General features: G+C 44.8%; 1 protein-coding gene across 1 annotated transcript in view; it reads left to right on the top strand.

The window, feature by feature from the left end:
- The window catches only part of SLC39A12 (solute carrier family 39 member 12), a 61,593-nt gene that overhangs the window by 15,891 nt on the left and 18,551 nt on the right, over positions 1–27,151 (top strand). The window contains exon 4 of the mRNA XM_044294733.1: positions 883–1,050. Within this exon, the coding sequence (XP_044150668.1) occupies positions 883–1,050 (168 nt within the window). The remainder of the gene's footprint in view (positions 1–882; positions 1,051–27,151) is intronic.

Here is a 27,151-nt window from a genome sequence, read left to right as displayed (position 1 = left end):
GACCAAGAAGTGGAGCCTATTGTTATTCTTATTGGCCAGTGTGAAAACAGCAGGATTTTATTGTTTTTGTTTAAATATAGATATTTACATGGAAAATACTAAATAAAATCATCAAAGTTATATAAAAATATTCTTCAAACATGAAAATATTCTTTAAAATAATAAAAACATGATTTAAACAATAGGACATTTTCTGACTTCACATTCCGTTTAAAGGCAATGGGGATGGAGGTCCTTTTTATTTGCCTATCCTAGCCTAAGCCTAAGGCTCCATTCACACGTCCGCAATGTGTTTTGCGGATACACGGAGCCACGGATCCGCAAAACACGGAAAGCGGCAATGTGAGTTCCGCATTTTGCGGACCGCACATTGCCGGCACTAATAGAATATGCCTGTTCTTGTCCGCAATTGCGGACAAGAATAGGACATGTTCTATTTTTTTGCGGAAACGGAAGCACGGATGCGGAAGTGCGGATCCGCAAATGTGGATGCGGACAGCACATTCCGGCCCCATTGAAAATGAATGGGTCTGCACCCGTTTTGCAAAATTGCGGAACGGATGCGGATCCATTTTGCGGACGTGTGAATGGACCCTAATACTTCACGCAACAGGAGCTGTTGTCTCTTTGGCTGGGAGTTGTCAAAGAGGAAGAGGAGGAGAAATGAGCCTCATAACTATGTTCCCAATGTGACATGTGATCGTCGCTCCCAGCTAATGTGGAGTTTCCCCCACTCCTAACTAAGTTAAACCCTGAGCATCTGGATGCCCTGCAGTCAGAAGTTCTCAGACAGTCCAAGAGCCAGCATAGACTATGATGATCATACGATTAGGATTTTTTTTTTTTGTTTTTTTCATTTTTTTTTTCAACCTTTTTCAACAGGTTTTGGGTATTCATGAGAATATTTCCCATGACCATCATGGAAAAGATGGAGAACTTTACTTAGAGGAGAAGCAATTTTTGTGGAAGATAATGGCGATGATTGGAGGCATTCATGGATTCTTCCTCATTAATAAACTTTCCTTTCTCATTATTTCATCTACAAGACAGGTAGGAAATTTGTAGTTATTATCTGCTGTCTCTGTATTGATCTTGATCTTCCCCACTACAGTAATTTCATATTGTGCCCCTTGTTGTTGCATTCAGTTAATTATTTAAAAATACTTTCCTCCTACCCCTTATTTAAAGGGGTTATCCAAGACTATTAAATGCCCCCCATATGCCCGGGTCCCTCACAATTAATATACTTACCTGGCTCCCCACTCCCTGCGCCACTCCTGGTCCCCGTACTGCTGCTTCTCCTGTGCGGGTATGAAAACATCCGGTGTCGGTGGGGTGCAGCCAATGGCAGGCAGGACGGGGACGAGCCTCCCTAGTATCATGGGTGATACTAGGGAGGCTTGTCCTTGTCCCCGCCTGACATTGGCTGCTCCCCGCATACACGGGATGTTTTCAATCTGCGCAAGGGGAGAAGCAGCAGCGGCAATATAGGGACCAGGAGTGGCGCAGGGAGCGTGGAGCCAGGTAAGTATATTCATTGTGAGGGGCCCGGGCATATGGGGGGCATTTAATAGGCTTGGATAACCTCTTTAAACCTTTAACATATTTTAAGTTTCCGTCATGTCCCCTTGTCACTTCTTTCCTCCTCCTCTCCAGTGGGGCTATCAATTATTTTATTCTGCCAGGTTCTGCTCCTGCAAATGCACTAGAGGTGAAACCTTACTGTGAAGTGCTGTGTGCTCTTCGCAATGTACAGCTGTCACTTATAGCAGAGAGAAGGGGCTGTGAAGGAGCACAGTGCGGAGAGCACATCACAGTTAAAGTCTGCTCCAGGGCACTTGCAGGAGCAGAGCCTAGCAGAATAAATATTCATATTCACACTGCTCCTGATAATAAAAGCTCCACAAAGGATGTGTTTGTAACTGCTCTCTGCAGCCCCTAACTATTGCTGTCAGCAGTTTAGCATGGTCAAAACTGCTGATAGACACCCTTTAACATGTTATAGCCACATAACTGTCCAACAGTTTATAAGTCAGGTGAAGTGGCCACCGCAACAAGGTCAAACATAACCCACAGCAAAAGTGCTAGCGGTACAGGATATATTACTTTTTGTAAGAGGGGAAAGGGCTATTTCAACCCTCGTACAGACTCCCCTGATATTATCCAGCATAAGTCGAAGAATGTGACTTTGTTTTGACATCGTTTTTCCAGTACCTGTAATGTGCTTGGTTTAAATGTATTTTCAATTACATAACTTCCAATAATGCACTTGAGCTCATTTAAGGATTACAGAGGAATAATTTTGCTGCTCCTTTTGTTGGATTTCCAGAGCTGTTCCACGTCGCAATCACTTAGCCCAACAAAGAAGTGTACTTAGCTCTATGTTACATTAACTAACGCGGTATGAGGTCTTTCCGTGCTTCTAAACAAGACGTGATTGATGACAGAATTCTAGAATGCTTTGTTCTGAGCTTCCTGTAACGTAGCATGCAGTAAACAAACGTGAATTATATAATAGCCGCCTTCTGGGTCGGAAGAAATATTCTCAAGAGGAAGAATTAAAGGAAGAATAAATGTAAAAATACACCAACAAATCTCAGCAATTCCTCCCTTATAGGGGTTTTCATGGATTTGAATACTGATGGACTGTCCTCCAAAGGGGGCATCAATATCTGATCTCCCAGGGTCTGACACCCCGCATACCTGCTGATCAGCTGTTCTGAAAAAAAATAAGAAGAAGAATACTTACCTCCTCCATTTGTTCGCGATGGGCCAGCCACCGCCATCTCTTGATTGAAGATCTGGCGCAAAATCTTGCACGGCCTGTGATGACATCATCACGTCGACCGGCGTAGTGATGTCATACATCACCACGCATGGGATTTTGTGCAAGATCTTCAAGCAAGATGGCAGCGGATGGCCCATTGGGAGCAAATGGATGAGGCAAGTATGATTTTTTTTTTGTCTTTTTCACTTCAAAATCAATTCATTACCACGAAGCACGAGGAAATTTGGCTTCATGGCGAATCAAATTTGGATAGTCGATTCGCTTAACACTAGTAACTGGCTATAAGAACTGAAGACTAGAAACCCACAAATCTATAGTATGCCCCCAACCTTTTTTTTATTTTTTTATTAAAGAATTAAGAGATCAGGAGGACATTTTTGCTCGTTTAAACAAAAAACATAAAATCCTGCAGTTTTCGCACTGGCCACTAAGGATAAAAATAGGCTTCACTTCTTGGTCTGTACAGATCACTTTACTGCAGTTACCTGCTAATCTATACACAGAGGTGATATCATTACAGGCAGGATTATAATGACGGATAAGACAGGATCCACCAGTCACAATAGGTGATTGTCAAAGCTTATCTATTCTTTCCTTGTACAAGGATCTCTGCATAGGTCACAGAGCAGGCCTAGAAGACTCTACCATAGAAGTCAATGAGGTCCTCTCCTGACCATTGTGTATATGGCCTATGGGGCTTCCATTAAGGATTTTCTTTTTAAAGCTGTTTAAATGCTGTTAAGAACAGGTCACATACCTCACAACTTTTTAAAAGAAGGCGGCAATTTTTTTCAGCACTAGGCCACGCCTCTAACTCTGCCCAAAACATAACTAAACACCTAATCCCACCCAGTCCACACATAGTAATTATTCCTCCTTTATGCCACTGCACAGTAGTTATGCCAGTATTGTGCCCCCTTCACAGCAGTTATGTCCAGATATGTGCCCCCTTCACAGTAGTTATGACCAGATATGTACCCCCTCACAGTAGTTATGCTCTGATATGTGCCCCCTCACAGTAGTTATGTCCACATTGTGCCCCCTCACAGTAGTTATGGTCAGATATGTGCCCCCTCACAGTAGTTATGGCCAGATATGTGCCCCCTCACAGTAGTTATGGCCAGATATGTGCCTCCTCACAGTAGTTATGGCCAGATATATGCACCCTCACAGTAGTTATGGCCAGATATGTGCACCCTCACAGTAGCGATGCCCAGATTTGTGCCTCCTAACAGTAGCGATTAGTGTTGGGCGCGAATATTCAGATGAATTTTAATCGTGAATATCGCCATTTCGAGAATTCTCGAATATTTAGAATATAGAGCTATATATTCGTATTTGCGAATATTCTAGATTTTTTTTTTTCATCAGTAACCTCCCTTCTTGCTTCTGGGCCAATGAGAAGGCTGCAATGTCTTTGTCTGAGCTTAGCAACATCCCTAGCAACAAATAGGAAAGTTGTTTACCCTTTACTATATAATAACCTCCCCAGCAGCCATTTTCTGTAGTTTTATGGAGTTCTGAGAGAGACAGCAGTGTCATTGCTGTGCTCTGTGCTTTGCTGTGTAATTACATTAGATACAAATACAGTACAGCAGACAAGGAGGCTGAAGCAGATACTGGCTTTATTAAATAAAATATAACGGCCGGAAAATGGGTTTAACTGTTTTGTGCCGATGCACCAGGGGCGCAATCGACAAATGACAGGAATAATGTTAACAAGTTTACACAAATTTACAGGAAAGGTAACTGATCCATGATATACTAAATGCGCTCCACATAAAAATACAGGCTACTCCTCTCTGATATTTCCCTGTCTGAGCCCTGCTACTCAGGGCACGTTTCTACAACGCTCTGACTAAAGATTCCTGCTCTATGCCCTATCGCAGGTTAGCACCGGTGCACACTCACAGTTCTGTAGGTAGCTGGGCAGATACAGTCCTGATCAAAAGTTTAAGACCACTTGAAAAATGTCAAAAAATCATATTTAGCATGGCTGGATCTTAACAAGGTTTCAAGTAGAGCTTCAAAGTGCAACAAGAAGAAATGAGAGTGAGACAAAACATGTTTTGAGCATTCAATTAAAAGAAAAATTGAAAATAATGATTAAACTGAAACAGGCTGTTTTTCAGCTGATCCAAATTTTAGGACCACATGCCTTTAAAAGGCCAAATCTGTGCAAAGATGTGGATTAATTGTCGTTTTCTGTCAGGTAGTCACACGTAAAGGCAAAGGCGAAAAAACTCTCCCTTTTTGAACGTGGTCGGGTTGTTGAACTGCATAAGCAGGGTCTCTCATGGCGTGCCATCGCTGCTGAGGTGGGACGCAGTAAGACAGTCATTTGGAATTTCTTAAATGATCCTGAGGGTTATGGCGCAAAAAAGTCAAGTGGAAGACCCCAAAAAATTTCATCAGCACTGAGCCGGAGTATCCAATTGGCTGTCCGTCAAGACACTGGACGATCCTCGACCCAAATTAAGGCCTTTACTGGTGTTGACTGCAGCCCCATAACCATCAGACGGCATCTGAGACTGAAGGGCTTTAAAAACAAAAAACATCTTCAAAGACCTCGTCTCCTTGAACGCCACAGAACTGCTCGTTTGGACTTTGCAAGAGAGCACTAAACATGGGACATTCAAAGGTGGAATAAAGTTATATTCTCTGATGAGAATTTTTTTTAAACCTTGATGGTCCTGATGGTTTCCAACGTTACTGGCATGGCAAGCAGATCCCACCTGAGATGTTTTCTACGCGCCACAGTGGAGGGGGCGCCATAATGGTCTGGGGTGCTTTTTCCTTCAGTGAAACAATGGAGCTTCAGGAAGTGCAGGGGCGTCAAACGGCCGCTGGCTATGTCCAGATGTTGCAGAGAGCATTCCTCATGACTGAGGGCCCTCGTCTGTTTGTTAACGACTGGGTTTTTCAACAGGACAACGCTACAGTACACAATGCCCGCAGGACAAGGGACTTCTTCCAGGAGAATAACATCACTCTTTTGGCCCATCCTGCGTGTTCCCCTGATCTAAATCCAATTGAGAACCTTTGGGGATGGATGGCAAGGGAAGTTGACAAAAATGGACAACAGTTCCAGACAGTAGATGGCCTTCGTGCGGCTGTCTTCACCACTTGGAGAAATGTTCCCACTCACCTTATGAAAAAGTTTGCATCAAGCACTCCAAAACGAATTTTTGAAGTGGTAAACAATAACGGCGGAGCTACTCTGGGTTCATGTTTGGAAGCTGTATTTCTGTTTTGGGGGGGTTTAGTTTTTTTTGGGGAGGTGTGGTCTTAAACTTTGGATCAGCTGAAAAACAGCCTGTTTTAGTTTATTAGTTATTTTCATTAAATTGAATGCTCAAAAAATGTTTTGTCTCACTCCAATTTCTTCTTGTTGCATGTTGAAGCTCTACTTGGAACCTTGTTAAGATACAGCCATGATAAATATGATTTTTTGTCATTTTTCAAGTGGTCTCAAACTTTTGATCAGGACTGTATCAGTCATTAGTGATGAGCGGCAGGTGCCATATTCGATTTCGACGAAATTCGTGAATATTCAATAGAATATTCGTTTTATATTCGTCAAAATCGAATATTCGTCATTATTCTTGTTATCGCGATTGATATGCGATTTAAATAATCGAATTTCGATTTTAACTTAAAGGCTACTCTCCTATTGAAATAGCAATGCGATTAATTCGTTATAATAATCGAATTTCGATTTTAACTTAGCACTGCTATATTCCATATTCGTTAATTCTAGCCTAATATGGAATATAGCAGTGCTAAGTTAAAATCGAAATTCGATTATTCTAACAAATTAATTGTCATGACCTGGGTTGTATTCGAACCGGGATCTTCCTGGTCTCTTAAACCATAGCCTTACCTGTTGTGCTACAGAAGAGATCTAGACTTTGGGAATGTCCTTACTGTGTTCAACACTACATCATACTCTCTAGCTCCACCTGCTGCCAGCTGTGGACAATTCTCAATCTGGACAGCCTTTAAATAGGAAGTGAGGTCATCACTCAGTGCCCGTTTATTTGGATTTCTTCCCTGGGTGTTTTGACTTCAGTGATCTTCCTTGTATTGAACTCCTGCCTGATATCCCGACTATTCTACAGCCTGCTGATTTTGTACCTTGCCGCCAGATCGTGAATGACCTTAGCCTGCCTGACTCTTCTCCGGATTTTGATTCTGAACTATTCGCCTGACGACGCTTTGCCTGGATCTCAAGCACACTATTTCCACTTCGGACACTACCTTTTACAGGTACCTTACATAATAAACGGGCCACAATGGCAGTGGACCCTGCTGAGATTGTTAAGGCGATTACACGTCAGGGACAATTGATCGGAGCTCATGAACAGCATCTTGCTTCCCTGGACGCCAAGTTAGATGAACTTTGCACCATGCTCAAATCTTGTTTGCCTGGTTCCTCTGCAACGGTTCAGACTCCGGATGCTACTCCTACTACGGTCCAACCCGCCTCTTCTGTACCACCAAAACTTCCCTTGCCTGACAAGTTTGGTGGTGATACTGAGGACTGCAGAGGCTTTTTAAATGTTTGCCGTTTGTATTTCCGCAACAACCCTGCAACTTTTAGCACTTCGTCTGCCAAAGTGACTTTTGTAATTTCCTTGTTAAAGGGGAAGGCCCTGGCCTGGGTCTCTCCTTATTTGGAACGCAACGATCCTGTACTCCAAGATGCTGAAAAATTTCTGGCCTCTCTCCAGATTGTATTTGACAAGCCAGGTAGAGTTTCTGCAGCTGAGTACTCCCTCTTGGACATACAACAAGACACCAGATCTGTGGCACAGTATGCTATTGAGTTCCGTACCCTTGCTGCTGAAACAAATTGGGACTCAAGGGCATTACGTGCAGCCTTCCGAAAAGGTCTTACGGATCGCATCAAGGACGAATTAGTCTATAAGGATCTCCCAGAAGACCTTGAGAAATTCATAGAGCTGTGTGTTCGTCTGGATGTGCGGTACCATGAAAGGTGCCAAGAGAGACTTAGAACCCGCAAGTTTCCTAGGCCAGCTTACCGTTTGGCCCCTAACTTCCAAGCACCACCTCAGCCAGAACCTGAAACCTCTGTTGAACCCCAGACACCTGTGGAACCCATGGAGGTGAGCCGTCTCCACCTAACTGAGTCAGAGAAACAAAGGAGGCGTTCATTGGGCCTGTGCCTGTACTGCGGACTTAAAGGACATTTAGTATCTGTCTGCCCCTCCCGTCCAGTAAAAGGCAGGGTCTAACCAGTGTTGGAGGAGCTGGCTTAGACCTTACAGGTAGATCCTCCAAGACCAAGATTACTGTTCCGGCTACTATCCATTTATCTTCTAAGCTTGTTTTCTGTGAGGCTTTTGTGGATTCCGGAGCGGCGGGTATATTCTTGGACTACACTTTTGCAAGAAAGAACAACATCCCGTTTGTTCCTAAGTCTAGACCCCTGAACATTACCACCCTGTATGGACAGCCCTTGGGAGATGGTATTGTGAAATTCGAGACTACGACAATCACCCTGCAGGTAGGCCTCCTCCACAAAGAGGAAGTTGTCTTGTCTCTTATTGATTCTCCGCTTCTGCCTATCATCCTTGGTTACCCATGGTTACAACTTCACAACCCCTCTTTTGATTGGGAAAATGGAGAACTAACCTCCTGGGGATCGTCCTGTCGCCTTCGCTGTTTGTCTCAACCCAAAAGACTTTCTGCTTGCATGTTGGCTCCTGTGACTATCCCACCTACCTTGCCTCGGGTAATACCATGACTTTGCAGACGTATTTTGCAAACAAAAGGCAGAGGTGTTACCCCCACATCGTCCTTTTGACTGTACAATTAAATTGATTCCCGGAGCACCTCTTCCCAAAGGAAAGACCTACCCCCTGTCTCTGCCCGAACAAAACTCTATGGAGGAATACGTAAGAGACAACTTGGAAAGAGGTTTTATCCGACCCTCTTCTTCTCCAGTAGGAGCAGGTTTCTTCTTCGTTGAAAAGAAAGATTGGGGCCTTCGACCATGCATAGACTATCGGGGGTTAAATCAAATCACCGTAAAGGACTCCTACCCTTTGCCACTCATTCTTGAACTATTTGATCTACTTAAGGGGGCTGTTATATTCTCCAAGCTAGACCTACGAGGGGCTTATAACCTGATTCGAATTAATGAGGGGGACGAGTGGAAGACAGCATTCAACACTCGTAATGGACACTTCGAATATTTGGTCATGCCATTTGGCTTGTGTAACGCACCTGCTGTCTTTCAACGTTTCATGAATGAAATTTTTCATGATTTCAGCAACCGTTTTGTGATCATCTACTTGGACGACATTTTAATCTTTTCCAAGACTCTTCTAGAGCACATCTCGCATGTGAAACAGGTATTACAACGGCTTAGAGAAAACCATCTTTATGCAACAATCGAGAAGTGCAGTTTCCATCAAAGCTGTATTCCTTTCCTTGGGTACATCATAAGTGCTGACGGTTTCCAAATGGACCCTCAAAAACTTTCCGCTGTCTTGCAATGGCCCCAACCGACCACTTTAAGAGGACTCCAAAGCTTTTTAGGATTTGCAAATTACTACAGACGCTTCATTAAGAGTTTTGCCTCCATTGCGGCACCCCTTACTGCCATGACTAAGAAGGGTACAAATTGCAAGGCGTGGTCTTCAGAAGCAAAATCAGCTTTCCAGCGATTAAAGGACATGTTCAGTAAAGCTCCAATTCTTCTGCATCCAAATCCTGACCTCCAGTACACTGTTGAGGTTGATGCCTCTGAGGTTGGAGCAGGTGCCGTACTCTCCCAGAGACAGCCAAAGTCTGGTAGAATCCATCCAGTAGCTTTTTTCTCTAGAAAGTTTTCTCCGGCAGAAATGAATTATGATGTTGGGAATCGAGAACTACTGGCCATCAAATTGGCATTGTCTGAATGGCGACATCTTCTGGAAGGGGCTTCCAAACCTTTTACTATCCTCACTGACCATAAAAACCTACTGTATCTTCAGACTGCTAGACGTCTGAACTCACGTCAGGCTCGATGGGCTCTGTTTTTCTCCCGTTTTAATTTTGTCCTTTCTTACGTTCCAGGACATAGAAACAAAAAAGCTGATGCTCTTTCCAGACAGTTCGCTTCCTCTGAAGAAGATCAACCAGCCGAGCAGTATATAATCCCACCTCACAAAATTGTCGCACAGATCTCTACGGCCCTTTCCCAAAAACTACAAGAAACCCAGAATCGTGTTCCCCAGGGCTTGAAGATACCACCAGGTCGCCTGTACGTAGCCCCTAGTCTCAGAAAACCTATACTCCTCTGGGCACATGATGGCGTGTTATCCGGTCATCCTGGTGTCACCATCACTCTTAAGACCTTGCAGCGTCATGTCTGGTGGCCTCGTATGAAAAAGGATGTTACTGACTATGTGGCTGCTGCCTCGCCAGCCTTGGACCCATTTGACCTTGGACTTCATTGTAGACTTACCCAAGTCCGAGGGCATGACTGCTATATGGGTCACAGTGGATCGCTTTTCCAAAATGTCTCATTTTGTGCCGATTCCGGGATTACCTACAGCGAAAGCACTGTCCACTCTTTTCCTTTCCCATATTGTAAGACATCATGGCATACCTACCAATATCATCTCAGACCGCGGATCCCAGTTCGTTTCCCGATTCTGGAGAGCGTTCTGCAAGAAACTGGGAGTAACGCTCTCACTCTCTACCTCACATCACCCTCAAACTGATGGTCAAACCGAACGCATGAACCAGACCCTAGAAACCTACCTTTGACATTATGTCAATGCCTTACACTCCAACTGGTCTGAGTATTTGCCTTTAGCTGAGTTCGTCCTAAATTCCCGTTGGCACAGTGCTCTTCATACCACACCATTCTACGCAGCCCTAGGCTATCACCCTCAGACTTTTCCCCTACTCCAGCCTTCTTCTGGTGTACCAGCAGCAGATCAGCGGGTGAAAAATATTCTACTACATTGGAAGAAGATTCGTTTATTACTACGGAAGTCAGCAGGCAAGTACAGGTTTTTTTCCAACAGATGAAGACGCCATATACCTCCATATGTGGTGGGGGACAGAGTTTGGCTATCAACCAAGTATGTGAGACTGAAACAACCTTCTACCAAATTGGGCCCTCGATTCATCGGTCCTTACAGGATCATTGCTCGAGTTGGACCAGTTTCCTATCGCTTAAGATTACCTTCTTCTCTCCGGATACATCCCGTCTTCCACGTTTCACTCCTCAAAAAAGCTATTTTCAACCGCTACTCCAGATCACAACAACTACCTCCTCCTGTTCTTGTTGATGGACAAAATGAGTTTGAAGTCTCCAAGATTCTTGATTCCAGAAGACAGGGCCGTGGCCTGAATTAGGCTAGAATTAACGAATATGGAATATAGCAGTGCTAAGTTATAATCGAAATTCGATTATTATAACCTGAATTAATCGCATTGCTATTTCAATAGGAGAGTAGCCTTTAAGTTAAAATCAAAATTCGATTATTAGAACTTGAAAAAATCGAATTGCGATTTTAACGTAATTCTCAAATCCGACAGTACATTCTAGTATATGGAGACGTTCCCATGGTGATGGGGACGCTCCATGAGCACGGAAGTCGGCAGAAGCGGCAACGGGCACTGACTGGAGCAGCCAGGAAGCCAGGAATCCAAAGGACAGGTAAGAGCAACTTTAGGGAAGTGGGAAAGAAAAAAATATAACAATAAAAAAAAACAACAAAAAAAGAATATTCGAAATATCGAATTTATATCACTATATTCGAAATATTTGCGAATTAGCGAAGTGCCGATATTCGCGAAAAAAATTTGATATTCGAATATTCGCGCTCAACACTATCAGTCATATCACATTCTCCCACGAGGTAGCTGCTTGTCTTGGTCTGGTACGTGGGGGCAGGTGTCTGGCTCCTGATACAGTCGCTTGCTTGCGCGTTGTCTTTTTCTTTCTCTCTCTCTCTAGATTGCAGGTACAGGAATCCACATCAGTTCAGCTCTGCCAGGAGTCCCCCATCCTCTGCAACGGTCCTGCTAACCTATAGTAAGTTAGCCAGACCCTGTGTCCTGTCACAAGTCTCTCAATTGGACGGTATCACTCTTCTCAGAATCAGAATTTTTAGTCTCTGTGGCTCTATCCAACTGCAGCCAGACTCTCAGCTCACCATCAGCCAGAAAGACACACACCAGACCAAACTCGGGAACTTGAAACTCCTCCTACATCCTCTGGAACAAACAACTTCATTTCTTTCTTACTCAAAAACACAGTGGCCTCTTGTGGCTGAAAGAAGTCATCACAGTCTGTGTAAAACATTATTACTAGCAATTCAATGTAACTTGGTCATTCTATAGGCTGACCCTTACAAGTTCACAACAATACTTAATGCATCAATCAGTAATATGTAGTCAGACCTGCTAAAATGTAAAGGTTGCGTGTAATGCGCAAAAATATGCGCATCTTTAATTGCCGATTTGCGCAATCACGAATATATTGGAGCACTCTATCTGCATATAAAGCTATTGTAATGTTCTGCCGTGCCAACCATTTTCTCCAGTCTCAGGAAACTTCAAGCAGCTTGAAAAATGTAGCAACAGTGACCCACGCCTGTATTGCATGCGCATTACATTGCCGATTTTTGCAATCAAGAAAATAATCGGGAATACTCGAATTTGAGAATATATGATGAATATTCGCCCAAATATTCGTTAAATATTGCAAATTCGAATATTTCCCGTGCCGCTCATCACTAGTAGTGATGCCCAGATATGTGCCCCCTCACAGTAGTTATGGCCAGATATGTGCACCCTCACAGTAGCAAAGCTCACATATGAGCCCTCACACAGTAGTTATGCTCCGATATGTGCCCCCTCACAGTAGTTATGTCCACATTGTGCCCCCTTACAGTAGCGATGCTCAGATATGTGCCCCCTCACAGTAGTTATGCTCGGTTATGTGCCACCTCACAGTAGTTATGGCCAGATAGGTGCCCCCTCACAGTACCTATGTCCAGATATGTTCCCCCTCACAGTAGTTATGCCCAGATATGTGTCCTCTGACAGTAATATGCCCAGTGCAGGACAGCAGCTCCCAGCTGGCCACACCCCCACCACGCCACCAGTCCCACCCGCTACCTAGACCTGCAGTGTGGAGCTCCGGCAGGGAGGGGTGGGAGAAATGATGAAGCAGAGAGCTGACGGACGGCTCCTGCTTCATCATTACAGGTAGAGACAGCTGTCAGAAAGCAGGACATACCTCCCCCGAACCGCGGGACAGCCACTGAAATCCGGGATTGTCCCGCTGGATCGAGAGACGGTTGGTAAGTATGAGGTCAGGCAAGATGGCCGTCCCCATAATCATGTTCAGGAAACAGAATAAAAAAATCTACTATCAGAAAATAAAAGCAGATATTAAGGATATGTGTTGGTATCTGGTTTTAAATGGCAGAAAACATTTTTGGTCACACATTTCCTTTGAAGTATTTTTTATTTTCTCCTCTATAGTTTTGTTGTTCTTGTGGATGTGTCCACATGTGCTGCTCCCGTGTGGTTGTTCCTTCTCCTACAGTACGCTTGTTTTACCCCCTGTGTTTACAACATCTGCTGTAATCCCAAACCCTGCCAGCCTCCCTGTCCACCAAAAAACATATGGGGTCATTCATCAAACTGGTTTAAAGTAGAACTGGCTTAATTGCCCATAGCAACCAGATTCCTCCTTTCATTTTCCAAATGAGCTGTCCTAAATGAAAGGTGGAATCTGATTGGTTGCTATGGGCAACCAAGCCAGTTCCACTTTACACCAGTTTGATAAATGACTTCCATAGTTTCCTAGCCAAAAGCCTGCAGGAGAAAGAATCAAGCATCAGTTTTGGCCCATGCAGGGCTCAGTGCTGATGTGAGGGCAGTGTGATGGCATTCAGCATTGTGCTGTGGCATTGTTGTGTAGGGAGAAACAAAACAAAAGTAATCTTAGGTGGAAAAAGGAGGAAATAAGTCAGTGTGTAGGAGCTGCCTTGTGTATGTGCTGCAGAGCAGAAGTTCTGTGTGCAGCCCAAGGAGATGCGCTGGTGGACTAATGTAGACTGAATGACACTGAGGTCTTGCGTAGACTGTTATGTGATGTGCATGTTGCATCTTGCAGCAGAGGGTAGTAGGAATTACATAAAAATATATTGGTGCAGCGTGTACCCCGTTTTGTACAAAAAAAAGAGCAAGGATTTAACAAGGTAAAAAAAACTAATTTTATTCAATATAAATCACATGATCATTTAAGGTGAGACTCAAAAGGCACAGAACATGGAGACTGGGCCACAAAGGGGCTCTACAATGTGGAGAATCACAATGGGGGATAATGTGACCATATACAGCAAGTAACAGACAATTGACAGAAGCTGTGAATATTGGAGTAGTAGACTCTTATTCACAGCGTCCAACCAATGGATGCTGTAGGGTATACTAGGACGGTGCAATACTACCCATAAAGATGGCATATAACAATAACTGCAAACCACTAGTCTCACCCTAATCCAGATATCATGTTACCTACCCATGTTGCTGCTGAAAAATTGTGACACGGTTCCCCCACTGCTTCAACCTCGACACGTGTTTCGCCACGTAGGCTTCGTCAGCTCCTACATACAGGTCCAGCTCCTACCCAGATAGGACTTGCTCCACACTGCCCTGCAAATTGGAAAACAACTCATTAAGCAACTGTTGTTAGCCACCAGTTGGCGGTCCCTTCAGCAAGCAAGTCCCTTGCTACTAGGGATGAGCAAATGTCTTGAAATCTTTTTTTTACTCCAATTTGACATATTTTTCAAACAATTTGCTTCAGACCCAAATCAAATATGCTCAAATTGTCTTGGTCTATAACACTCTAAGGTCTCCTAGGACTATGATATTTTGTCTCTCAAATACAAGAGAGAGTTCATTATTCTCTGAGTGAGACATGGGAAGTCAGTTCTCCTTCCGTAAGGACAAGAGTACTAAGTGTCTCAAGAGAAAATTGCCCTGAATAGATAAGTATCTTTGGCGGTGCTCTTGGGGGTTCTCATTATCTCATTAGGGAGACCACCTAGTATGCATGAGGAGTATTGTAGCCCAGCCAATGCTTCCTTATGCTTCTGGGAAACATATATGCTAATTAGCATATCTTAAATTTACTGGCACCAGATAGGCTTAGTGTTCTTTTTATTTTTGGAAGGATAGATAATTTGCCTACCTGGGGGTCTCTCTTTTTTATTTGTTAGAATCCAAGTTTTGGGGTAAATTTGGGAAAAATTCTAAATAGATAGAATCGATACGCTGATTTTGTCAGATGTTCTAGAAAACCATGACTCTTGTGTTAGAACTTTGCTATTCCTAGAAAGGAGATAACAGGAACCAAGCCCTCTGCCAACTCTTCTGATAGGAACAGAATGAATGGCATCTAAGTAGTCGATGATAGACCTAGTGCTAGTCTCAGATTGTACCACACAATTCTAAAAAGGACTTAAAACTCAAAACAGTGGCACGATATAGAGCAGTCCACATGTAGGCAAGTGTCAAAACAATAGATGCCATACACATAGGGGCACGTTTATTAAGAGCAGCGTTTTAGATGCCGGTCTTAATAAAGCCCTAAGCTGGCAGAGGATCCGCTGAAGTTATGGAGAGGACCAGGCCTCTCCATAACTTTGGTGCATCTAGCTCCAGTTCTAAATATAAGACAGCTTCTGAGACAGCCCATTCTAACCTAATTAAGGCATATTTCAGCTGAATAAATGACCCCCATAATACCCAGGAATTGGTTACCCAAACTATCCATATAAACTGGAAGGAACCTGAAAAGTGACTCAGTGTCTGATTTTGCCATAATGGGCCAGACGCTCTGCTTTCCTGACCAAGCAAAAAGCATAATAAAAGAGACATGAGGCACTGAAACAACCTCTGGTGAGATCCTATAATTTACTGAGGTAGGACAGGTTGTGACAAAGATAGAACGTACCATACTCTCTTCAGTATCTCTCCCCAGGGTAACACCCAAAAGTTGGGATAAGAAGAGGAACGGCCTTGAATCCTGCCAAATTAAACCTCCTTAGCAATATTGTCCTGCAGAACCTCAGGGTGCATAAATTACCCTTAAAGATTCAATCAAGGATTTTTATTTTTTTCCTATTTAATGCACAATAGGCCATTATTAGTGTTGGGCGAGCACCAAAGTGCTTGTGTGCTCGAGTAGAACACTTTGAGATGCTCGGGTGTTCTACTGAGCACTCGAGCATAATGGAAGTCAATGAGAGAACCCCAGGGACCCCCTGCTCTGAAGAGGGAAGGGTGTCGGGACTCTAGTTCGGCTTAGGAGTCCCTGCTCTGACTCCATATATAGCTATATCCATATATGAACTCAGTGCTTGTGGACACCCCAGTGTATTTAAATCTAATTTCTGCAAACTTTCTGTCAGGATGGGCTGGGAGGGGCTGGGGGCCGGCAATAGCGGCGGGGCGGTGCAGTCACTGTACTATAGCCCCGCCCCGCCGCTCAAGTGCTGCAATATTCAAATATATCTTATTCAATTAAGGCCTCATGCACACGACCGTTGTGTGCATCCGTGTCCGTTGTTCCGTTTTCCGTGATTTTCAGCGGACCCATTGACTTTCAAAACTCGGAAAATGCACCGTTTGTCATCCGCGTCCGTGATCCGTGTTTCCTGTCCATCCAAAAAATATGACCTGTCCTATTTTTTTGATGGACAACGGTTCGCGGACCCATTCAAGTCAATGGGTCCGTGAAAAAACACGGAGGCACAAAAAATTGAAATCCGCGTCCGTGATCCGTGTCTGTTTTTTTCCTATCATTTTCAAGGCAAACTTGACTTGATATTTTTTTTCACTTTTCTGGTCTGGTGATCCTCCAAAAATCACACACGGAAGAAAAAACGGACACGGATCACGGAACAACGGAACCCCGTTTTGCGGACCGTGAAAAAATACTGTCGTGTGCATGAGGCCTAAAAGTGTCTTATTCAATTAAAAGTGATTGCACATGCCCCCTCACTCCTATTATTACCGTACATCCTAACAGCTTCATTAGAATGCAGGCAGGCCGGGCGGGCGGCAGCGTAACTCCCTGATGTCACGTGCCTGCGCCACCTACTTTATGAATGAAGCAGGCAGCGCAGGCAAGTGACGTCAGTGAGTGACGCGCCAGCCGACCGGCCTGCCGGCATTGTACAGAAGCTGGTAGGGTGTACTGTACTATTAGGAGTGAGGGGGCATGTGTAATCACTTTTAATTGAATAAGACATTTTATATTATGGGCTGGGGGGTCTGTGGATGGCACTGTTATGCGGTGGGGGGTCTGTGGATAGCACATATATAACAGTGCCACCCACAGATCCCCCCTCTAACAGTGCCACCCATAGAGCCCCCCTCTAACAGTGCCACCCATAGAGCCCCCCTCTAACAGTGCCACCCATAGATCCCCCCTCTAACAGTGCCATCCACAGATAACCCCCCTCTAACAGTGCCACCCACAGATCCCCTCTCTAAAAGTGCCATCCACAGATCCCCCCTCTAACAGTGCCATCCACAGATCCCCCCTGTAACAGTGCCAGTCACAGATCCCCCTGTAACAGTGCCAGCCACAGATCCCCCTGTAACAGTGCAAGTCACAGATCACCCCATAACAGTGTCCGTCACAGATCTCCCCCATAACAGTGTCCGTCATCTACAGATCCCTCCATAACAGTGTCCGTCATCCACAGATCCCCCCATAACAGTGTCCATCATCCACAGATCCCCCATAACAGTGTCCGTCATCCACAGATCCCCCAATAACAGTGTCCGTCATCCACAGATCCCCATAACAGTGTCCGTCATCCACAGATCCCCCCATAACAGTGTCCGTCATCCACAGATCCCCCATAACAGTGTCCTTCACAGATCCCCAGTAATAGTGCCATCCACAGACCACCATTAGTTCCAAACCCACCAAAAGCACACCTTTTGGTAAAAAAAATGTTTTTCTTATTTTCCTCCCCAAAAATCTAGGTGCGTCTTATAGGGCGAAAAATACGGTATTAGGCTTAGTGCAGGATTTTATAGTTTTTTGTTTAAATATTGATATTTAAATGGAAAATAAAAAATAACATCATCAAAAATTCTTTAAAAATATCTTAAACATAAATATGTGATTTAAACAACAGGTCACGTTTCAGTGGAGGTGTGGGGGGGGGGAAGGATGGAGGCAGGGGAGAGATTTTTTTTATTATTTTTTATAGGGGGAAAGAGCAGCTTGGGAAGGAGTTTGGGTAAGCAAGCTATATATATACACTCACCTAAAGAATTATTAGGAACACCATACTAATACGATGTTGGACCCCCTTTTTGCCTTCAGAACTGCCTTAATTCTACGTGGCATTGATTCAACAAGGTGCTGATAGCATTCTTTAGAAACTGTTGGCCCATATTGATAGGATAGCATCTTGCAGTTGATGGAGATTTGAGGGATGCACATCCAGGGCACGAAGCTCCCGTTCCACCACATCCCAAAGATGCTCTATTGGGTTGAGATCTGGTGACTGTGGGGCCATTTTAGTACAGTGAACTCATTGTCATGTTCAAGAAACCATTTTTCCAGTCTTCAACAGTTCAATTTTGGTGAGTTCGTGCAAATTGTAGCCTCTTTTTCCTATTTGTAGTGGAGATGAGTGGTACCCGGTGGGGTCTTCTGCTGTTGTAGCCCATCCGCCTCAAGGTTGTGCGTGTTGTGGCTTCACAAATGCTTTGCTGCATACCTCGGTTGTAACGAGTGGTTATTTCAGTCAAAGTTGCTCTTCTATCAGCTTGAATCAGTCGGCCCATTCTCCTCTGACCTCTAGCATCAACAAGGCATTTTCGCCCACAGGACTGCCGCATACTGGATGTTTTTCCCTTTTCACACCATTCTTTGTAAACCCTAGAAATGGTTGTGCGTGAAAATCCCAGTAACTGAGCAGATTTTGAAATAGTCAGACCGGCCCGTCTGGCACCAACGACCATGCCACGCTCAAAATTGCTTAAATCACCTTTCTTTCCCATACTGACATTCAGTTTGGAGTTCAGGAGATTGTCTTGACCAGGACCACAACCCTACATGCATCGAAGCAACTGCCATGTGATTGGTTGACTAGATAATCGCATTAATGAGAAATAGAACAGGTGTTCCTAATAATTCTTTAGGTGAGTGTAGGTTTGTATGCATGCTGTTTTATAATATATTAAGTGATACATTGTTTTATAATGTAATGCAACTTGTGATTGATGAAGATGTATGGAATTTGAAATAATAATAAAGATTGGTATTTAAAAAATAAAAAAACAACAGGTCGCTTTCTAATGACACATTTCCTTTAACCACGGCCCCACCGTAACTATGCTCACTGTGGTAATGAACAGCTGATAGCCCTCTACTCATAGAGGTCTTGAATTTGCAACATCTGTCATTGAACAACCAGCATGCTCCTGGCCATCTAACTGCCAGGGAAAAAACACCACCATTTCCATCATTGTATTTTCGATGGTAAACAATAAAGAAAAAAATAATAATTAAAAAAAGCTCTCTCCCTCTGCCAAACACCCTAGATGCCACAGTCACTATTAGGGTTGTTTCGGGTATCGAAATTTCGATACCCAATCGATACTTTTGTCCCAGTATCGGTCCGATTTCCATTTTTTCGATACTGCTGCTGCGCAGTCTAGTATCTCTGAACATGAGCACGCTGCTCTCAGCGCGCTCATGTTCCCTCAGCAGCACAGAGGAGAAGGAAGCTGTCTCTCCCTCCCCCCTGTGCCGCTGCTGCCACCAATGAACAGAGAGAGGGGCGGAGGAGGGGTGAGCGCACTGCGCCACCAATGATAGGACTTTTGCTACACAGAGCGGCGCCCAGAGATGTCCCTGCACTGACCATTATTCCTGGGCGCCGCTCCATTCGCCCGCCGTGCCCCATTACTGTCTCCTCTCCTGCTCCATATGCTAATTACTATTGGAGCAATGGGGAGGAGACATCAGCTTCACTAGTGGGAGTTCCTTCTCCCTGCGCTGCGATTGGACAGCGCTACAGCCAGGGAGAAGGAACGCCCACTAGAGAAGCTGATGTCTCCTCCCCATTGCTCCGAAAGTAATTGGCATATGGAGCAGGAGAGGAGACAGTAATGGGGCACTGCGGGCGAACGGAGCAGCGTCCAGGAATAATGGTAAGTCTGGGACATCTCTGGGCGCCGCTCTCTGTAGCCTAATACTTAAAGTCGGGACCCACGTCTTTAACACATAATAATACAGGAGGCAGGTGCCGGCAGCAGAATCGCATTGCCGGCACCCCGCCCCTGACAGGGAGCTGCGATCAGCGGCAGTTAACCCCTCAGGTGCGGCCACTGAGGGGTTAACTGACGCTGATCTGCCAGTACCCGCCTCCTTTATTAAGGGGTAATTATCATTGGTGGCGCAGTGCTCCCCCCCCTCTCAACCCCCCACTCCATGAAAATCATTGGTGGCACAGTGCCCCCTCCCCCCACCTCCCCCCACCCCCCAGTATTAAAATCATTGGTGGCAGTGGCCACAGGGTCCCCTCCCCTCCCCCTCATTGGTGGTGCAGTGGCAGCTTCTGATCAGAGCCCGGGCAGTGTAAGCCTGGGGCTGCCATGGTAACATCCCTGATGCTGTGTGCACATAGCACAGGGCAGCAGGGACAGTGTGAGGTCCTATTCACCCTGATAGAGCTCTATCAGGGTGAATAGGACAATTGTAACAGAAACTGCAGCACTCTCCAGCCTTGGTCTTTTCAAACTTTTATTCACCAATACAAAAAATGCGACGTTTCGATCTGTGTGATCTTTCTCAAGCAATATTGCTTGAGAAAGATCACACAGATCGAAACGTCGCATTTTTTGTATTGGTGAATAAAAGTTTGAAAAGACCAAGGCTGGAGAGTGCTGCAGTTTCTGTTACAATTGCATCTGGATTTGGGAAGTACAGGACTGGCTTCTGACACAGCGGGCACCACCACAGTAAGGAACAATATTCATTTTTTGTAGTGCTGCTACATTTTTCTCTTTTCTGATGAATAGGACAAGGGATGAAAAAAATTCCAGGTTCTGGCCCCTAAGGGAGAAATAGTTATTAAATAAAAAGTGTAAAAAATAAAATAAAATAAAAAAAAACACACCAAAATATTAAGTATGAATCATCCCCTTTCCCAATTTGAAAAGTCCAAACTATTAAAATATTTAAAAAATCTATGCGGTGAGCGCCGGAACAGAAAAAATAAATAAAAACTGCACGATTCGCCATTTTTTAAAATGAGGAATGCACGTGGCTTTTTTTGTTAATTTTTTCGCGTGGTATCGAATGGTATCGAGTATCGCAATACTTTTTTATGGTATCGAAACCGAATAAAAAATTTGTTCTCGCAACAACTCTAGTCACTATTAGCTGCAGGACCTAAGAGGTTAAACTGCTGAGTTTGGCACTTTTGCTGGGGACTTGACTGTGTATTACTGCAGACACTGAGCAGTGCCCATAAGGTCATCATGACAGATACATCCGTCATGTTTAATTAAGGGGTTAAAGGGAGTGTCTCATATATTGCAAGAGATTTGTTAATTTGATTTGTTAAAAGGGGTTGACCAAGATAATTAAAAATCTTGGACAACCCCTACAAGACATACTCATCCCTTTCTCCAGCGCCATTCTCTGCGGAGCTGGTCCAGCACTCCTGCCGCTATTTGTGCATAGGTGACATGCCTGAATACGGCACGTGACCACTACAGCCAATCACTGCCTCCAGCGGTCTCTACCTGTGGATAGTGATTGGCTCCAAGGGACACGTTCCATATCACGGCAAGTTACTGTGCACATTAATTGTTAATTTTTATTTTTAAAACTATTCCTAGGAAGGCCATTTGGAAGCACTCACTTCCTTCCTGTATTGGCTTTATGGTATGTGTATTTTTTGGCAGCTGAAAAAGTGGGAGTCAATAGAGAGAGAAATAAAAGAGAAATATCAGTACACACTCTTAGAGACAATGCAGTGATAGGGGTGACACATGCAGAGTCATTTTTATCTGTGTTTATAAAGCTGCTGTCCTGCCTTATCTAGGTCGCCAGCAGTACGATAGAGCAGCCCGCCCACTAATGAAAATGAGATGACTCTGCTCATGCTGTCCTCATCTATACAGCAAAGCTGACAAGTGAGCTGCACAAAGCAAGATGCATCAGACTAACCTGCCTGTCCTAGTGACCAGTATGAAAAGTATACACATTCACCAGTAAAAATGATCAAAATGAAATTCAGTATATAAATAAATTCACTAAAACTCAATTTACAAAAAAACAAGGAAGGGACACAAAACTTACTGGAGCTTCTGTATACAACTGACCATCGGCTTGTATTCCCATAGCTATGCACTTTTTTCAGGAACTTATCTGTATACAATTCCAGTCCCAAGTCTTCAACAGAAAGAATAAATAGTAATGTATTTGAGTAATGGCGTCTTGCCAAACTAAAGAACTGCCAAGGCCAAGGAAAAGACATGAGAACTGTCTGGTCCTCGTGCCAAGGTAAAGAATAATAGCTGCCTTCATTGGTACTTTAAAAACTGGTTGGTATATGGATCTCAACCAAAAAAGAAGGAAATTGAGGATTATATAGTTTATAAAGGGGTTGTTCACTTTCATACAATCCATATGTTTTTTAGAAGGTTCCTTACCATGACATTAAACTGATCAGAAAGTGTCCACCTTCTGTGACCTATAATCAGCTGTAATCTGAGGGCAACCTTGCAGTAAATGTTCAATTTCCCTCCCAGGACAGCCTAAGCATTACATAGTGCCCATTCATTTCAAAATGTTGTCTATGTAATGCAGGAAATGACAGATCCTCTAGAGTGAGATTCCTAAATGGCAGAGCCAAATAGGCAACCCCTTTAAGTGAAAAATGTACAACCTCGTAACTGAACATAAACTTCTTTAGGTCTGTCATGTTCCAAACAGAAAATACACAAAAGTTATGAACATCCCAAAATGACAGGAAGTGTCCGCCTAGTGGCCAATGAGAAAATGGCAATATAAAAAAAATGTGAAAGATGTCTCAATTTTCCTTTAGCCCCTAGAAATGCCATATCCTTATAGAGTTTCACAGCTAATCCTAGACAATCTTATATCTAAATATAATTATTCTTGTTGCAAAAGTATAAATCTGGCTTCCACAAGAATCCACTATTATACTATTGCACAGAAACAAACATATTGGTGGGGGGACTCCAAATATTAAAATGTGTCCCTACTTGGGTTGTTTAATCCTGATACACCCCTAATCACCTCTGGTTTCATAATGAAAGTTTTATTTATCTGCCCAGATTCTCCCAAACACTGCATATTTTTGCCCCATATACAGAATTATCATGTCAGCACTTTCCTTCCCCTATTATCAGCATCACTGCATGCTGGCAGGATGTTTACATGCAGAACTCTTATTTTCATCAGCTTCCTGCTAGGTTTTCTAACCAAACCCACCATGCTTTGCTCTGTAATGTTTATTAGGGGTTGCTTCTCCTAACTAACATGGAGATGGTAGGTGTAGAAGGGTGACTTTTATAGAGAACATTGTGGCAGGCAGAGCAAGCTCTGTGAAACTGTAGGTTTTGTTAGAAAGCAGGAATTTATGCATGTAAACATCATTCCAGGATGCAGTGATGCTGAAAAAAGGGGAAGGAAAGCGCTGACATAAAAAAAAAAACTGTTATATGGGGCAAAAATACATAATGTTTCCTGTATTTTGGACCAATGAAACCAGAAAACCCCTTTAAATGTCATATTCATTGTATAGATAATAAAGCATGAACAATACACACAATATACACTGATGTGACATTTACTTACATCGTATGGCTCCACCTAGTGTCCAGGTCTTTGCACAAGAATCCCTTGGCCACTGCAAAGCAGTCAATAGAAATCTGTTCTGTCTTGCTTGTCAGTCAAGGAGCAGAGTCTGTACCTAGCGGTATAGTTAAGAACATGCTGGGGGTCAGCTGCCAGATGGTGAAGGAGACTGATTCTGTCCAGAGCTCACCACAGCCGTATAGATGAGCAACATCACCCAGGCAGGCCCATGGAACCTAAAAAACGTATGAAAAAGTAATTTTTTTATAATGCTAGAAACACTCAAAATTCAGCAACCGACTTTGTACAAAAAATAAACTAGTTGCATCCAATACGGTTTAACTGGAGTCTTTATAGGAAGTTATGCAGGTTAGGCCCCATTCAGACAAACGTATGGCCTCTGTGCCTGTGTTGCGGACCTCAAACAGCGGCTCTACAATACACGGGCGCCGGTCGCGTGAACTCCGTGCTGCTGTAAGATTGTGGAACAGCTCTTCCTGTATAATGCTATGCATAATTGAACTATAGAATTGTCAGTTTGCGTTTCGGCCACAGGAGGCCGCTGGTTCTCTGTTATAGCTAAGTTACTGCTGGATTTAAATATGCAAAGTAGAGGGTGACTCATGCTGCTGGTTGCTGAAAGAAGAACCAGGAAGTGAGAGCTGAGATGGTGGAAACACTGGATGTGTGAGATAGAATATGGTTCCATTCTGGTGTCAGAGTGTCCTGGAGTGTTTGGGGATGCACTGGAGGGGGACTGGTCATTGTCCCTCACCTAGAGCCTGCTTTTTGGAAGAGGGATTGTTCCAGGATTGTTTACAGCGTTTGAACAGAAGTTTAATTACCAAGCAAGGCCGCATGAGGACTGGGGGCCTGGTGGCCATCTTGGTTAAAAGATATTCTCTGACACAGAACGGACGCAGGTCAGTAAATCCGTTTACTCATCCCCTTATACTAGTGGTGCCTGAAGCATCAGAGACTAAGTTTAGGCCTGCAAATATTTAGTTAGTTAGGACTTGCATTCTTGGCAGGCTTTACAGAATTGTTCTGCAGCACAGTATTGACTTGCAGGCTCTGCTGTGTGCTCCATCGGCTAGGTTTGTTCTCTTTTGCGGCACAGCATCGACTTGCAGGCTCTGCTGTGCACGCCATCGTGATAGGTCTGTCCAACTGGGCAGGGACAGTGGCTGTGGGCCCGGGGTATAAGATCTTTGGTGCACCTTCACATGGTTATGTCTATATTACTGTTTTAGTAAAGTTTCTGTTTTGCACAAAGCTGTGTGTTGTCGCTTTCCTCGTCTGTGACTTTGCTGTATCCGGGGGGTCCCTCCCCGGTTCACGGTCTTACAACTTGGCGTAGTCGACAGGATACAGCGACTGTTATGGACGGGAAAGCGGCGTGAGACCTTCCCCCGACGGCAGTGGCGCCGAATCAGAACCCAGCTCAGGGTGTACCAGCGCAAGGCCAGCTTTCCCCCAATGCCATGCCCGCCCCGTTAGGATACATCCCCATAGGGGCGGTGCTGCTTCATCTGCAAAAGTATGACGGCCGAAACATGACGTCGCAGGACTGGACTGAAATGTGTCACTAACGCAGTTAGAATGTGTAACCTGACCCCCGAGCTGCAGGCAGAGGTTGCCTTGGGAGCTCTAGAGGGTGACGTTAGATGGACAGTGATTGTAAGGCCCGAATCCAAGAGGGACACCCTAGAGAAAATATTCTCTCCTGCTGGAGAGAGCACAGGGGAGGCATGCTAAAGTAGTGCAGCTGCAGAGCCAGTTCTACAACCGACCACAGCGAGAGGGTGAGACCCTGATGCAGTACTCCAATGCCCTACAGGATACTCTCAATGAAATACAGCAGCAGGACCCAGAGGCCATGGTAGCCTTCCGGGAGGTGGACTGGCTTCTAAGAGATCAGTTAATAGTGGGGCTCTCCAACAAGTTCTTACAGGACAAGTTGCAAGAGATGACCCGGACGGCGGCCGACATGACATTCTACAGCGTCTACCTAGCCACCGTGGAGAGAGAGGAAGAGCACATGCCTGTGACGGCGAAAGTAGTGATCAGCACCCATGCTACGGGACGTCAGTCTGCATCTGAAGACTCTGATTCCTAAAAGGATGTGGTCCCAGCCTGCAGACAAAATTAAAAGAACTCCGGCTGGAAGTGTCCCAGATAAAGGAAGGATCGCCCCGGCCTCCGGAAATGACCCCAGCGCCCGACGCCACTCCAGCCAACTCAGGTGCGGGGGCATGTCAAAAGAGGACCCCTCTGTTGGGCTTGTAGACAGTACGGCCATATAGCCAGAGAGTGCCCGGAACAGATGATGTCTGAGCTGGACGTACTGCGGCGGTACACCAGAAGCTATGACCTGTATGCCAACAGCCCTGTTATGGAAGTCGAGTTGGAAGGCCAGAAGGTACGCTACCTATTTGATACAAGGTCAAAGTGCCCCCTTATGCCCCTGGAGTTCTTCGAAAGGCACTTTCGGCATATGCTGGAGCCCGAAGACGAGAGTGTCATAAGGCTGATGGCTGCCGATAACCGAGAGATGGACGTCTGAGGGATAGTCTGGATGCAGGTCCGACTGTTTGGGCAAGACGTCGGCAAGAAGGGGGTCGTGCTGGTGGACCATCTGTCCCGGAAAGGAATGGACGTGACCCTGAATGTACTGAGGGACCTAGACCATTAACTCTATGCCAAAGTATTGGCAACGGGCCACCACACACCGGCTGACCGAGAAAGTTTTACAACAGATGGTAAGGAGCTGTAGTCTGCAAAAGAGTAACATGTCCGGTCGGCCCATTGGAGATGTAAAGGTTCAGCGGAGGACCCCGCTGCCGGTGGGGGCTGAATGGAATGGAGGTCCTGAGGGAACACAGACTCACCCACTGCTAACCCGGGCCCTCGCCATTGTGAAGGACGGGTGTGTGCCTGTACTCTGCCTCAATGTTGGAGACTGTGAGCTGACCATTTCCAGAAACACCTTGCTGGCCAAAGTCTATATGTCTGAAGGGGATGTCTCTCGACGACGGAGTTTCACGCTACAGCCTGATAGGAGATCAGCCTGGACCTATGCTGTAGAGGTTCATCAAAGGGAGACCCTGACAGCGGAGTGGAATGGTCGAGTGATCATGGCCCGGGTGGGGGTATACTGCAAGACTCTAAATCCTGGACAACAGAAGTTGCTGGAAGACACCCTCTGGGAATTTCAAGAGGCATTCTCACGACATGATGAGGACTTTGGTGTGCTTCCGCCATTGAACATGAAATCCCTAACGGCGATGCAGCACCGATCAGGGAACGTTACCGGCAAATCCCACCTAAATTGTACCAGGAGGTGAAGGATATGGTGGCCAGCATGTTGGAAAACCGGGTGATCCAAGAGAGTCAATGCCCTTGGTCTGCTCCAGTAGTCTTGGTGCGGAAGAAAGATGGGAGTCTCCGGT

Source organism: Bufo gargarizans, chromosome 5, assembly GCF_014858855.1.
Source record: "Bufo gargarizans isolate SCDJY-AF-19 chromosome 5, ASM1485885v1, whole genome shotgun sequence".
NCBI lineage: Eukaryota > Metazoa > Chordata > Amphibia > Anura > Bufonidae > Bufo > Bufo gargarizans.
This window is presented reverse-complemented; position numbering and strand designations above follow the sequence as displayed.